Source organism: Callorhinchus milii, unplaced genomic scaffold (assembly GCF_018977255.1).
Source record: "Callorhinchus milii isolate IMCB2004 unplaced genomic scaffold, IMCB_Cmil_1.0 Scaffold4, whole genome shotgun sequence".
NCBI classification, from domain to species: Eukaryota; Metazoa; Chordata; class Chondrichthyes; order Chimaeriformes; family Callorhinchidae; genus Callorhinchus; species Callorhinchus milii.
Window position 1 is genome coordinate 71,343,180 of NW_024704745.1, and position 16,084 is coordinate 71,359,263.

Sequence of the window (16,084 nt, forward strand, 5' to 3'; positions counted from 1 at the left end):
TTTGTGGGCGAAACGCGGCAGCCAATTGCGCACAACAGTGTCCCACAAACTGTTGTGGATTGAGTGACCAATTTATTATTATTATTATTTTTTGAAGGAATTATTTCCCCCGGAAAAGCAATCCCCCAATCGACTAACAACCGGGTTCCTACTTACTGCGAGGTAAACAGAGGCGTGTGGAGTAAAGAAACTTGCCCAACATTTTGCCCCGCCGGAAATCAAACCCAGGTCTCTCACTTGTGAGGCGAATGCTCTAACCACTGAGCCACAGGACAATTATACAATTTATACAGATCAGACTTATGCAAGTTTTACTGTACATTAAAATGGTGGTAGGGTGAGCATGCTGAAAGAGACCAAGTGGGCTGAAGGGCTTTCTTCATCTGAACCACTCTTGCAATCTTGTGTGTACTGATGGAACAGGCTATTAGGAAGGATGGTTAAGACTAAAGTAATGATCTCATTTAACAAACATCTTGACATGGTAACAGAAAGCTGACAGGTTTGATGTTCTGGGTACATATAAACTTTGTCATCCGACTCGCTCAGGATTTCATAAACTTAAATTCTAATAGGATTTTACAAAGTGTTAAATATCATCTGATGTACATTTTTTACTGACACACTTGGTGCCATATGATGGAGTCATAGTTCTTCATTTTAAAGAAGATCACATATGTATTGGTTAAAGTATATGCAATAATCCAAATATTGCATAAATGTGATTGTTGTAAACAACAAAAATGCTTTTCATAACTGACACATCTGATCATAGGTGGGAGCAGATTGGAAATATGTCATTATACTCTCTCCTCATAGCACTACCCGATGCCTCTGCTCTATTGGCTCCGGCCTCCTCCTTGTCCCTCGAATCCTCCAGTTCACCATTGGCAGCTGTGCTTTCAGCCACTATGCCCCGAAGCTATGGAACTTCCTTCCTCAAACCCTTCGCCTTGCCCCCTCTTTTCCCATTTTCAGATCTTCCTCTTCGACCATGCCTACGGTCACCTTCCCCCTCCCACTGGCTCGGCATCGGGCTCCACCATTGTTAAGCGCTCTGGGATGCTGCCTGGTGTGAAGGGTGCTATGTAAATGTAAGTTGTTGTTGTTGTAGAAATTGCCCTTGGGGAGCAGAGATTTTGGCCTTTCTAGCCAGATAAATCCAAGGAAATCACAATTAAAGACAAAAAAAACCTAGAGCTTGATGTAAGCTTAAAGGAAAATAACTCAGAGGGAACCTCATAGAGCTGTAGAAAATTTTAAATGGGATTGAAAAAGTAAAGTGATCTCCCAATTGACTAACGACTGGGTTCCTACTTACTGCGAGGCAAACAGAGGCACGTGGAGAAAGGACACTTGCCCAACGTTTTGCCCTTATGAGAATCGAACTCTGGTGCTCTCGCTTGGAAAGTGAGTGCTCCAACCACTAAACTACAGGACAGGGTATCATTTTGTACAATATTTTTTTAAAAAATCCTAGGCCTACTAGAGAGGATTTGGGCTCTACCAGCCCGACAAACCCTGGGAAAGTCAAATTATAGCAAATCGATGGAGGGGCTAACATTTACAAAAAAGGATTACTCCCCCAGGGTAAGAACATCAAGCTAACATCAAGCTCTAGGTCTGGCCTCCTCCTTTGCCCCCCGAATCCTCCGCTCCCTCATTGGCGGCCGTGCCTTCAGCCACTACTCCCGAGGCTCTGGAACTCCCTTCCTCACTCCCTTCGCTTTGCCCCCTCTTATTTTCAGGTCTCAGCTGAAGACCTTTCTTTTCGACTGCACCTTTGGTCACCTTCCTCCCTCTCCCCCCGGCTCGGCCCCGGTATCCGTTACTGTGAAGCGCTCTGAGACGCCGTCCGGAGTGGAGGGCGCTATATAAATCCAAGTTGTTGTCGTTGTTGTTGTTGAACAAACAGCAGCACTTCAACTCTGAGTGTTATGTGGATGGAAGCACCATTTGCAAGAATTCCTGAATGCCTTCCTAAAATAAGGTACAAAAGATGCTTAGGCGATTATACAATTTATACAGATCAGACTTTTGCTGTATCCGAAGATTTTTAAAACTTAAGTTGATTTGCCAGGCTACATAAACTGATAAAAAAATATATAATTTGCTCTAACCTGAAAAATAAATGGCAGTTATTTAAGTTATTATATTTTTACCTTCATGATTCCCAGGATTTTGAATTCTATAAGTAATACAGTTAGTCTATTGCTTTCCCGCCAAATCCTGCAAGACACTGATTAAAAGGCAGCAAATGTAAAATCATATGGAGTCTAGAATCAAGAAAACAGGTTATTTGGAGAAACCAAATTAAAATGCTGGTTTGCAACTAGGTTCAATGTCCCTTCCACATTCAGAATCTGTCACATTGTGTTACTAATTAAGCAGCTCTCCACTGCCTCAGGATCATGCTGTGAAATCCTGTCAGCAGGTAATGAGCCTTTTACTGTGACAGAGACTCACGCTCTGTAGATGATAACAGACATGCTGACCTGGAGATTAATCCTCTAGGTGGCCTCTTCTCATTAAAGGTTTCAGGTCTTTGTACTTGTCCTTTCTCCCCCACATCCGTGCCATGACCGGCACTGCCCATTACCACCTCCGCAACATTGCCAGACTCCACCACTGCCTCACCCCTCAGGCTGCTGAAACCTCACCCACACATTCGTCATATCAAGACTGGATTATGGAAACTCCCTCCTCATCGACCTTCCCAACTCTTCTCTTCACAAGCTGCAGATCATCCAAAACTCTGCAGCTCGTGTACTCTCACACACCAGGCACCACGCACCTGACCCCATCACTCCCACCGTCGCCCGACTCCACTGGATCCCCATCCCTCATCCTACCTCTCTGACCTGCTGACTCCCTACCAACCTCGCTCCCTCCGTCCAGGGGCTCCGGCCTGCTCCATGTCTCCTGCCCAACCCACCCTACCATCGATGGCCGAGCTTTCAGCCTCTCTGCCCCCATACTCTGGAATTACATCCCATGGTCCCTTCGCCTCGGTTCCTCCCTTGCCTCCTTCAAGGCCGGTCTCAAGACCCTCCTCTTCGATCGCACCTTCAGTTGCCCTCCCACCTCTCTGCCTTCCGTCACCCCTCCCCCACCCCTCCCCCATGCTCGGGTCCTGACCCCTGACTGTCCAGCGCCTTGGGACGTCATCCCGATATGAAAGGCGCTCTACAAATTAATTATCACAAAGGAACATATTTAAAAAGGCCACAGATTTCACTTCTCTATTGATAGCTCTTCTTCATTCCTGCTAATATTCAGCATTAAATGATCAAATCCCGAGTATAGTTGCCTCATGTCACGAGATGTCAATTTCTAATTGATGTCAATGGCAGGTTATTTTCTGATACCACAAAGTGCAACATTTAATAATAAAATAATCATTCTCATCACATCGTCGAGATGCTTCAAAATACGACACAGGGTTTTACTGTAAAGGGTTGACAGGACTAGAATGGGGTTTAGGGTAGAAGGGAAAGTGGATCTGATGGCACATTAGGTAATTTGGTATAGGTGAGGTTTAGGCAGCTTGTTATCTCCGGAGATGTTATGTAATTGATTTAGAAATAGACGGGTTGGAGTTCTACTCACAAGAATTCTTGGTATACAGATTTATTATTAGTTTATTTATTTATTAGTTAACTTCCACATGTATGCGGATGACACCCAACTCTACCTTTCCTCCTCTACTCTCAACTCCACGACCACCGATGTCCTGACAGCCTGCCTGTCCGACATCGAGTCCTGGACGAGAGACAACTTTCTTCAGCTCAACGTGCGAAAAACCGAGGCCCTCCTGATTGGCTCACGTCAGCGCCTCCGCACCTCAGGCGCTGACACCATCAGCATCCAAGGCTGCACTCTCCACCTCTCAAAGCCGTCAGGAACCTCGGCGTTTTGTTCGACCCTGAGTTGTCCTTTCTCCCTCACATCCGCACCACAACTGGTGCCTTCCATCACCTCCGGAACATCGCCAGACTACGGCATTACCTCACCCCTCACGCTGCTGAAACCCTGGTTCACGCCTTTGTCACCTCAAGGCTGGACTACGGGAACTCTCTCCTCGCCGGCCTTCCCGCCACCTCCCTCCACAAGCTGCAGGTCATTCAGAACTCTGCAGCTCGTGTATTGTCCCGCACCAGGCTTCGGGAACACATCACTCCCACCCTCGCTCACCTCCACTGGCTCCCCATCCCCCAGAGGATCGAATTCAAGATCCTCATCCTCACCTACAAGGCCATTCACGGCCTTGCTCCCTCCTACCTCTCCAACCTACTATCCCCCTACCTACCTGCGCGTACCCTCCGTTCCTCTGGCTCCGGTCTGCTCCACGTCCCCCGCCCCAACCGCCCTACCATCGGTGGTCGGGCCTTCAGCCTCTCAGCCCCCAGGCTCTGGAACTCCATCCCCCAGTGCCTTCGCCGCTTCCTCCCTTTCCTCCTTCTTGGCCGGTCTCAAAACCTTTCTCTTTGACCGAGCCTTCAGCTCCCCTCTCGACTCTCTTCCCCTCCTCGCTCCCTCCCTTCCCCCCTCACCCTGACCATTTCCCCCCTCCTCGCTCCCCTCCCTTCCCTCCCTCACCCTGACCATTTCCCCCTCCTCGCTCCCTCCCTTCTCTCACCCTGACCATTTCCCCCCTCCTCGCTCCCTCCCTTCCCTCCCCTCACCCTGACCATTTCCCCCCTGCTCGGGTCATGACCCAACTGTGCAGCGCCTTGGGACGTCCTCCTGACGTGAAAGGCGCTTTATAAATGGAATCTTGTTGTTGTTGTTGTTGTATTATCTAATCTCTCATCTATAAGTGAGTTATCCATTTTAACACAAGCCAATTGCCAGGCAATCAATACGTGCCTTTCTGCACAGGAAGAACACAAGTGAATCAAGAGATAAAGGAAAGGTTTTATCCACATGCAAACTTTTTAAGACTCACACAGAACTTTAGTAGTCATTTAAAGGTCCGCCATTACCTTACAAGCTGTACCATTTGGTGTTTCCTGATCATGCAAAATCACTAGTGAACACTTTAAGGTCATAAAAATCATATTTTAATCCATTTCTATGCTTTTTTTTGTTTGACTCATTAATTCCCCGACATTACCAAGTATCTATCTATCTATCTCCCTTTTATATATATCACTTTACAATATATTCTGTATATTTCATATTTTATCTATATTCATAGATTCATAGATTCATAGAATGTTACGGCACAGAAGGAGGCCATTCGGCCCATCGAGTCTGTGCTGGCTCTTTGACAGAGCAAGTCACTTTCACTAACCCCAATCACCAGCTTTCTCCCCATAACCCTGCAAACCCGTCTTCCCCAGACACCTATCCAGTTCTCTCTTAAAAGCTGTTATTGAATCGGACTTCACTACCCTTTCAGGCAGATCATTCCAAATTCGAACAACTCGCTGAGTGAAAAAATTTCTTCTAACCTCCCCTCTGCTTCTTTTGGTAGATATCTTAAGACTGTGACCACGGGTCACAGACACACCTACCAGCGGAAACAGCTTTTCCTTATCTCGCCTGTCGAAACCTTTCATGATCTTGAAGACCTCTATCAGGTCCCCACGTAACCTTCTCTGCTCTAATGGGAAAAGTCCTAACTTCTCCAGCCTGTCCTCATAGCTAAGGTTCCCCATTCCTGGTAGCATTCTCGTGAATCTCCTCGGCACCCTTTCCAGTGCCTTAATGTCCTTCCTGAAGTAAGGTGCCCAGAACTGGACGCAGTACTCCAGCTGAGGCCTAACCAGTGTTTTGTATAGATTAACCATAACCTCCCTACTCTTATACTCTATGCCCCTACTAATAAAGCTCAGTACACCAAATGCCTTTTTTACTGCCTTATCTACCTGCCCCGCTACCTTTAATGATTCGCTTACTTGAACACCCAGATCTCTCTGTACGTTCACCCCCCTTAAGATTGAGCTACCAAGTCTATATTGCCTCCTATCATTTTTCCTACCTAAGTGTATCACCTCACACTTATCCATATTGAAATCCATCTGCCACATGTCAGCCCATTCCACCATTCTGTGTGTGTCTGCTTGCAGTTGGTTACAGTCCTCCTCGCTATTTACTACCCTACCTAACTTTGTATCATCTGCAAACTTGGAAATAGTGCTCTCTATGCCCAAGTCCAGATCATTAATATATATTAGAAAGAGTAGTGGTCCCAATACCGATCCCTGGGGGACACCGCTGCACACCTCCTTCCAGTTCGAGAAACACCCATTAACCACCACCCTCTGCTTTCTGTCACTCAGTCGGTTCTTAAACCAAACTGCCACTGTCCCCTAAATACTATGGGCCTCTAATTTTTTTATTAATCTCTTATGCAGTACTGTGTCAAAAGCCTTTTTGAAATTCATGTAAATAACGTCCACCGCATTTCCCTCATCAACCCTCGCAGTCACCTCTTCAAAAAATTCTATTAGATTTGTTAGGCAAGATTTGCCTTTAACAAATCCATGTTGGCTGTCTCTAATTACCTCATGTTCCTCTAAGTAGAGATTTATTCTGTCCCGGATTAAGGTCTCCAGTAGTTTTCCTATTACCAAAGTTGGGCTGACTGGCCTGTAATTTCCGGGTTTATCTTTCTGCCCCTTTTTGTAGAGGGGGGTATCACTCTACAATATATTCTGTGAAGAGCTTTGAGACGTCTCAATGCCTTGATAAGGCGCTATATCTAATGCAAGTATTATTATTCTTAATATTATTATTTTATGCATCCTAATTGTTTTGACCCCACAACCTTTGGGAGGGCAGTACATTCCACATTTGCACAATTCTGTAATGAGATGGAATTAGGGTAAAGCACTGAACATCTCTTAGGCATACGTAGGCATAAAGAAAGGTCTCTTTTAACCAATGGGTTCACATCTCTCCAGATAAGTGTTTTTTTTCTTTCCTATCAGCCTTTTTTTACATTTTGCATATAAAGCAATATATCCCCTCCCGCCTCGATTTCTCAAATGCACTCGTCGCTGGTCTTCCCAGTTCCACCATACACAAGGTCCAGCTGATACAAAACTCCACCACCTGTATCTTTACCATAATAAAATAATAATAATCCTTGCATTTAATATAGCACTTTTCACGTCTTCTCGATGTCTCAAAGCGCTTCACAGAATATGCTGTAAAGTGAATTGATTGTATATTTGTGGGCGAAACGTGGCAGCCAATTGCGCACAGCAGTGTCCCACAAACAGTCGTGAATTGAAAATGACCAATTTATTATTGTTTTGTTTTGGAGGGATTATTATTAGGTGTGTGGAGTAAGGAAATTTGCCCAAGGTTTTGTCCTGCCTGGAATTGAACCCAAGTGTCTCGCCTTCAAGGCGAGTGCTCTAACCACTGCACTACAGAACTCCACAAACTCCATGCCAAACTCCACAATCCCATCACCCCAATCCCTACCAACCTCCACTGTCTCCCTTGTCTCCAAACAGATTGACTTCAAGATTCTCACTTTCCCAATACAAGTCCCTTCATACCCTAGAAGTTCTAATAATACCATACTAATAATAATAATCCTTGTATTTGATATAGCGCCTTATCGCGTCTTCGAGACGTCTCAAAGTACTTCACAGTAAAATGAATTGACTGTATATTTTACGGGCGAAATGTGGTAACCAATTGCGCCTACAATGTGCCACTCCTCTGCCCCTTCCTTTCTCACAGCGAACACAGGCCTGCTGCCTGTTCCTCAAACCCTCCTCACCCCATTGATGGCCGAGCCTTTAATCACCCTAATCTCTGGAACTCCCTTTCTCAATCTGTCTACTTTGTCTTCTCTTCATCTATCTTTAAATCCCCCTGCAAAATTATCTCTTAGACTGTGTCTATGGTCACCTCCTCCTCCTCCTCCTCCTCCTCCTCTTCCTCCCTTGCTCAGCCTCCAACCCTGCCACTGAACCGTGCTCTGAGACACTATGCTACATGAAAGCCGCTATATAAGTGTAAGTTGTTGCTGAAATCTGTCACACTCTCCTCGGCGAAAATAAAATACTTTTAACAATGGAGTTGGATTTGTTCAGTGACTCTCTGTCTGATTGCTAAATGTGATTCAGTGACTTGGGCTAAAATTAATTCTCTGTGGGGAAAGAGTCAGAATGTTGGGCAGCCCTGGAACTTGTGCTCTTGGATCAATTTGCAACAGTCAAGGTGAGAATCCATATTTTATAATCTGAAACTGCAGCTATCCAGTTGTGAATTTTATGCTATTTCTGGCCTATTAGGCACAGCATTGATTTGTTTTTGTTTGTTACTGCACTACAAGCTTCGTAATTTGTTGTAAGCAATTTTTTTATACTCTCGTCCACAGTTGAATTGAGTTTCCTCTGTCGCTGTTATATAAACAATTCAATGGCCAGTCAATATTTGCTGATATCTCTGAGTGACTCCCATGAATCAGGCTGAGAAACATCAGTCAGATTATTACGTAACCAGGTGTCCATTTGGAATAGTTTGTAGCATTCTTGCTTCTGAGTCAGAAGGTTGTGCATTCAAGGCCCATGTCAGGAACGCTGGAGTTGCCAACCTTCTTGTGAGATGTTAAACCAAGGTCTCATCTGCCTATTTAGATGGATGTTTAAGATCCCAAGCTCTATTTAAAAAGAAAAGCGAGTTTCTCCTGATGTCCCAGCTGAAATGCTCTAACCACTGGAGTCCTGTGGCTCAGTGGTTAGAGCACTCACTTTGCAAGTGAGAGACCTGAGTTCAATTCCAGGCAGAGGGCGAAACCTTGGGCAAGTTTCCTTACTCCACACAGAGCCTAATAATAATCCCTCCAAAACAAACAATAATAAATTGGTCATTTTCAATCTTCGACTGCTTGTGGGACATTGCTGTGGGCAATTGGCTGCCGCGTTCGCCCACAAATATACAGTCAATTCACTTTACAGTGTGTTCTGTGAAGTGCTTTGGGACGTCCTCCCGACGTGAAAAGCGCTATATCAAATGCAAGGATTATTATTATTATTATTAATATAAATCCCTCAGATAAAATTGTTTATTGACTTCCGTGGACACGCTTTCAGCCACTGCGCCCCAAAGCTTTGGAACTCTCTCCCTCAATCCCTCTGCCTTGCCCCTCCTGCCCCCCTTTTAGATCATGACTGAAGACCTTCCTCTTTGACCATCCTTACGCCCACCCCGGCTTGGCATCAGGCTTTGTCACTCTTTGTCGCTCTGAGATGCTGTCCGGTGTGAAGGGCGCTATATAAATGCAAGCTGTTGTCCATTTGAATTGCAGCTATTCGATGCTATGTTTTGCTAAACTCTGATATAATGTATGTTTAGTAATTTAGTGGACAGCAAAGGGATGTACAAAGAGATGAAAATGATGACCCATTGTATGTTAATTCTCACCAGTGATAATTTGTTCTTGAAAGAAACTGACATAACTGACAAAAATCAAAGTTTAGCTAATCACTGGCCACAATTCATTGGCAGACATGCTCATTAACTGTCATGGGTAAGCTTTGGGCCCAACTGTTGCACTGGAGTTGGGGGGAAGGGGTATTCACATTTGCTGTCAGGCATTGGCGGGGCAGAACTTTAAATGATGTGATAATAAGAAGAATAATCATTGCATTTGATATTGCGCCTTATCACATTGTTGAGACATTTCAAAGAGCTTCACAGAATATATTGTAAAGTAAATTGATGTGTATTTTGTGGGGTGAATCGAGGCGGCCAATTTTGAACAGCAGTGTCCCCAAACAGTTGTGGATGAAATAACCAAAGTAACCAGCAGCGATAATTAACATCTTTCACTCCACAGGTTACAGCTTTCACTCCACAGTCATTTTTTGTGGAACCTTTAGATAGCAAGAAGCAGGGTGGTGAGGCAAACCAGAGAGGTATAGAACTTTACAGCATATAAGGAGGCCATTTGTCCCATTATGTCTATGCTGCCTTTTTTGAAAGAGCAATGCATTCAGTCCCATTTACCCGTCTTTTCTCCTGTAAATTACTCCTTTTAGATATTGATCAAATTTCCTCTTGAAAGCTAACATAGATCCTGCCTCAACCACTGCTCCCCGCAGTTACTTGCCAGCCGGAAGAAACAATTTCTTCCTATCTCCTCGTTCAGAACTCCTCATAATTTTAAAGATCTCTGATGGATTGCTCTCAACCGTCTATGATCTGGTGAAAGTAATCTAGCTTCTCTTGTCTCATAAATCAGACAGCACATTACTGGGATTATCCTAGTAAATCTCCTCTGCGCCCCTCTATAACCCTGTGACTGTATGACATCTTTCCTAAACTGGAATGACCACAACTGGACACACTACTCCACCAGTGATGTTACTACTGATTTATACAAGTTAATCATCAGCTTTTTGGTTTTATATTCTATGTCCCTATTTTTAAAATCTAGGATCCCATTAGCTTTGTACACCTATCTTCCCCCTTTAAAGATTTATGTATATTAACGCCTAGGTCTCTAGTCTTTTTAAAAATGTTACCATTTAGCATACAATTTCTCTCCTTATTCTTCTTCCCAAAATGGATAAGGTCACGTTATCTGCATCTCTCTACCTAATCTCCTTCAAAATATACAGCCACTACACTTTAAAGTAAAATCCTATGAATCTCTTTGAGACTCCAGAAAGGCGCTATATCAAAAGTAAGGTTTATTTATAATTTACTAGTGTGTCTTTCTGTAAAGCACACGTGCCAAGGTGTGCATCTACGATATTGCAGAACAACATTTTAAATGTTTTTTTCTTTGTGTTTTCACAGCTATAAAGTATGATGACGTTGATGTGATTGGGTACACTGCATGGTCACTTGTGGATGGCTTTGAGTGGGACGCTGGTTACAGTATCCGACGAGGATTGTTTTATGTTGACATGCTAAGCAAAGAGAAGGAGAGAATCCCCAAATCCTCTGCTCTATTCTACCAGCAAGTGATAGCAGATCGAGGATTCCCCCCATCACCAGAAAACAGACCTATTAGAGGATTGTTTCCCTGCAACTTTTCTTGGGGCATTTCTGAAGACGTCATACAGGTATTTTTGAAAATATGTTTTTAAAATGAAAACAAAATATGTATTTGTTCATCACAAGCATTAGTTATCAGCTGATCATTAACTATGCTTACTACACCTCCATTCATTTCCACCTAAGTACCCTTAATAGTCTCACTGGTTTTGCAGTTTGTTGTTTGCCTGAGATACTGTAGCACTGCTCTGTTAATCGTGATGTGCCTATATAACTATATAACATTTTAAAAAATCCTTAAAGTGACTGAATTCATTGCCAACCATAATTGGCTACTACAATTTTAAAATTATGATATTCCTTAAAAATGATATTCGTTAAAACTGTCCAGTCTTCATTTTGTGTATACGCATAAGAGATGCATCATAGTTGCATAGTACAGTTAATTACTTCAAACTCTGTTTATTTTCCATGTTCTTTGTGTTTTATTTGATTTAGAATGTAATTTTACGTTATCTGCTTCTATATCTAGTGTGATCTTCTGAAACCTAGCAACCCACTTGCTCCCTCTGCTTGGCAGGCACTGGCTTGCTTCACGTTTCTCACCCTGTCCACCCCACCAACAAGGTCAGAAAGGCCTTCAGCCTTTCTGCCCCCACTCTCTTGACTTCCGTTCCTTCTCCTCCTTCAAGGTCCATCTCAAGACCTTCCTCATTGATTGAGTCTTCAGGCATCTTCCCACGCCAACCCCCTTGGCCGCTACCTCTCCCGAATCCAAACCCCAGCTCGGGTGCAAACAGCAACAACAACAACTTGCATTTATATAGGGCCACTCATGCAAGTAGCGTCTCAGTGTGCTTGACAGTGGTGGAGCATGATGCCGAGCCAGTGGGAGGTGATGATAGGGACAGTCGAAGAGGAAGATCTTCAGGTGCGATCTGAAGATGGGGGAGGAAAGGGCAAAGTAGAGGAACAGAGGAAGAGTGTTCCAGAGTTTTGGGGCATAGTGGCTGAAAGCGTGGCCACTGATTGTGGGAAAGAGGGCACAAGGGACATGCAGGTGTTGGGAGCCAGTCAAGTGGAGGTAGTGGGTAGTGGGTTGGGGAGTAAACAGGTCAGAGCGGTAGGGAGGTACTAGTTCATGAAAGGATTCGAAAATGAGTGAGAGGATCTTGAAATTGATCCGTTCGGCCAAAAGGAGCCAGTGGAGCCTGGCTAGAACTGGTGTGATGGGACTACAGAGTTTAGTATGGGTGAGTATGTGGGCAGCGGAGTTTTGGATCAGTTGGATCTTGTTTGGTGGATCTGGGAAGACCGGCGAAGAGGGCATTTGAAAAGGCAAGTCGGGATATAAAAAATTATAGGGCTGCCTAATAGATTGGTGGCAAGATCAATGCCCAATGGACCTGGAAGATTGGTGTCTATTAGCCTGCAGCAGGCTCATTCAATCATGAATGTCTAACAGATCCACTGACTTAGTGTTGAGTGCAGTGGTATTTCTTGTATAAGGTTTCATGCACACTACTGGAATTTGAAATTCAAACTGGTTGTTGAAGACAGTGAAGGGATGGAGAGCTGTAGACTAGCTAACTAATAATAGCGTATGATGATAATCCTTGCATTGGATATAATGCCGAAAACATCAAACCATTTCTAAGTGCTTCACAGTGAATCACTGTCAAATCCATTGACTGTGAATTTGTAGGCAGACATCGCAGTCAGTTTGCACACAGCAAGAAACAGCCAAACAGCTATGACCTGAAAGGCACATTTATCTAGAGGGTTGTTGTCCAGGTCTCTGTGAGTAATCCCCGTCTCTCTTTTGAATAGTGTCTTGGGGTCTTTAACATCGGTATCATGTGAAAATGGCCTTTAACCCGATTGATCTTCAACAAAAGAAGCAAGCATTTATCAGTGAAAATCGGTAAAGTCATGACTTTATTGATCCTTATGCATGGAGCATAGTCCATGGAGGGAGGCAGAGAGGTTAGGTTCAGTTTATGGAAATGTGGGACTGAAAGTATATTGTGGAGTTTTTGCTGAATTCATTTTGGGTTTAGGGAGCTGAAGCTTCATCAAAGAGACAGAGTGGATGCGGTACGGTTCACAATCTGCTTTGCCTGCTTTGTGTAGGGAGTAGGAGTTGAATGGGGAGTATGAACTAGTTGGGCCAAATAGTCTTATTTCCGTGCTGTAACGTTGTATTTAATTCAATGTAATTCAAGATGTGATGAAGGATCCTTTGTAAACTATCTTCTCTTTTAGATACTATTTGACCTGCTGTAGTTTTCGGTGAACACAAGAAGACATGCTACAGGATGTGTACAAACTTGCACAAAATACAAGCCAATAAACTGTTTCCCTGTGCTTGCATTTCTGACCCGAGCTGATAATGCTCAATTTCAACGCTTTCAATTGGCAACATTTTAATTCTGTTTTGCGCAATGTCAAATTAGGTCCAAAATGTTTTGCTGATTATGTTAATTTGGCACAAATTCAAAAAATCGATTTGGATTCAAATAACACTCATCCTTATTTTACACCTCATACATTATGCAGCTATACTGTGCTTGGGAAGACAGTGAGGAAGATATAAAGCTGTAAGGATTCCTCTGCACACAATAAACTGCATCCAAAGGTGCAGCTCCCTCTAGTGCCTACGTTCATTATATGACCACGAGAAGACAATGGTCTCATTTTCCTTTACCATTTGTTGCTAGAGAGGGAAATCCGATCTTTGCCGTTAAAGAAGCATAGAAGCGGTATATCAATTACAGATGTGTAGCATTTTGGATTAGGCTATTCTGGAAGAAAGTATAATGGCATTCTAAATGCATTCAGAATAATACTTTGCAATTGATATTTATATAGTGCATTTCACATCGGAAGGACATCTCAAACAACAACAACAATAACATTTCTATAACGCCTTTCAGGGCGCAAGGATGTCCCAAGGCGCTGGACAATCAGTGTTTTGGACTGGCTGGGCACCTGAGCCAGGGGAAGCAACAAAGCAACATATAATAAGCAAGTGATTATGGTATTTAGCAGATGTTATAACCATTGTTAAGGTGCTGTCGTCCAAAATTAACTAATTTGAGTCCAATTTACAGGGTTCTATTTCCTTAATAAAGAAATTTGTTCCACTGTGTTTGTAGTTCTGACAAAGGTCTGATTTATGGTAGAAATACATTATAAGACACTTTATTATAGCGCAAGTTCATATGTAGGGGTGGACCCTGACAATTACTTATTAAAAAAAACAAATATGTGCATCATCTCCAATTGGAGTCCTGTAGCTCAGTGGTTAGACCACTAGCCTTGCAAGCGAGAGAGCTGCGTTTGATTCCTGGCAGGGTAAAACCTTGAGCAAGTTTCCTTACTCCGCACCCCGATAATAATCTCTCAAGAAAAAAAATAATACATTTGTCACTTCAATCCTCGACTGTTTGTGGGACACTGCTGTGCGCAATTGGCTGCCGCGTTTCGCCCGCAAATATACAATCAGTTCACTTTACAGTATATTCTGCGAAGCGTTTTGAGATGTCTAGAAGACGTGAAAAGCGCTATATCAAATGCAAGGATTATTATTTTTATTATTATCGATGGTTCAAAATGCTGGTCAGAGTATGTGAAGCCTTGTTAGTCTGTCATTTTGGCTTCATAGCGGGGTAGCGTCCCGGAGTGCTTCACACTGGCAGAGTCTAACAACGAGCCAGGAGGAGGGCAAGGGGGGAGGTGAGTGTAAGCACAAACAAAAAGGAAAGTCTTTAGGCGGGATTTGAAGGTGAGAAGGGAGGGGGCAAGGCAGAGGGATTGAGGTAGAGAGTTCCTGGGTCTTGTGACATAGTGGCTGAAGGCACGGCCACCGATGGTGGAACGGAGGACAAATAGGAAGCTAGAGACAGCCAAGCGGAGGCAGCGGGTGGGGAAGTGGAGGGTACGCAGGTCGGATAGGTAGGGAGGTGCAAGGGAATGAAGTGTTTTGTAAATGAGTCAAAGGATCTCGAAATCGATCTGTACAGTGATTAATAACCAATGGAGCCTGGCTAGGATTGGAGCCTGCCTCGGACTGGTGTGATATGGAAAGTTACCCTTGCAGAATTAGACCTGCACAAAAAATATGACTATATTCCAGATCTCAGAAAATACAGAAGAGATCCAGAAACCCTTTTCCTGCTTTGATCTCTACTCTGGAAGTAGATCATGTGGAAGTGAGATGATGTATTTCCTTTCTATTTCTTGTAGGATGCTAAGGTTTCCCTGAACCCATTCCATGTGATAGGATGAGATTGCACCCAAACCAATCCATGTGAAATGTTTATTGTTTCTGCAGTCTGAAGGCTTTCATCTATTCAGTCTGAATTGGACACACACTTTGGATCCGGAGTGGATGGGCTGTGGTATTGCCCCAACTAACCTCTCCACATTCCGAAATATAAACTAAACTAAACATCATAATAATCCTTGCATTTGATACTGCGCCTTATCACTTTATTGAGACGTCTCAAAGAGCTTCACAGAATATACTGTAAAGTGGAATGACTGTGTATTTTGTGGGCGAAACATGGCAGCCAATTGCGCACGGCAGTGTCACACAAACAGTCGTGGATTGAGTGATCATTTTATTTTTCTGGAGGGATTATTACCCCTGGAAAACAATCTGCCGATCGACTAACAACTGGGTTCCTAGTTACTGCTAGGCAAACTGAGGCATGTGGAGTAAGGAAACTTAAGGTTTTGCCTTTTCCAGAAATCAAACCCTTGTCCTCTCACTTGTGAGGCGGGTGCGTTAACTATTACGCTACAGGACTCCACATCTCCTCACACACTGTTTTGTTCAAACAATATTAAATGGTGGCCCAGGTGATGACGTTGTCATGTCTTCGTTCTTGCCTTGCTACAGGAAGACACCTAGTTTAAGGGTCAGCACCTGATGAGTTTATCCTTGAGTGAGGAGGAGGTTGATTCCAGCAGCTAAATGGGTAAGCAAACTTCCAGCCTCCTCCTGTCACTTCTCCCTTCCCCATCCTGCCACATAAAGTAATGTTCTCTGTATACACTAATCCCTCCTTTCCAGCTTTCATACTAATTCGACAGTTAACATCAA

General features: G+C 43.7%; 1 protein-coding gene across 1 annotated transcript in view; it reads left to right on the forward strand.

Moving 5' to 3' along the window:
• kl (klotho) overlaps positions 1–16,084 on the forward strand; it is a 50,956-nt gene that overhangs the window by 22,296 nt on the left and 12,576 nt on the right. The window contains exon 3 of the mRNA XM_007891274.2: positions 10,774–11,042. Within this exon, the coding sequence (XP_007889465.2) occupies positions 10,774–11,042 (269 nt within the window). The remainder of the gene's footprint in view (positions 1–10,773; positions 11,043–16,084) is intronic.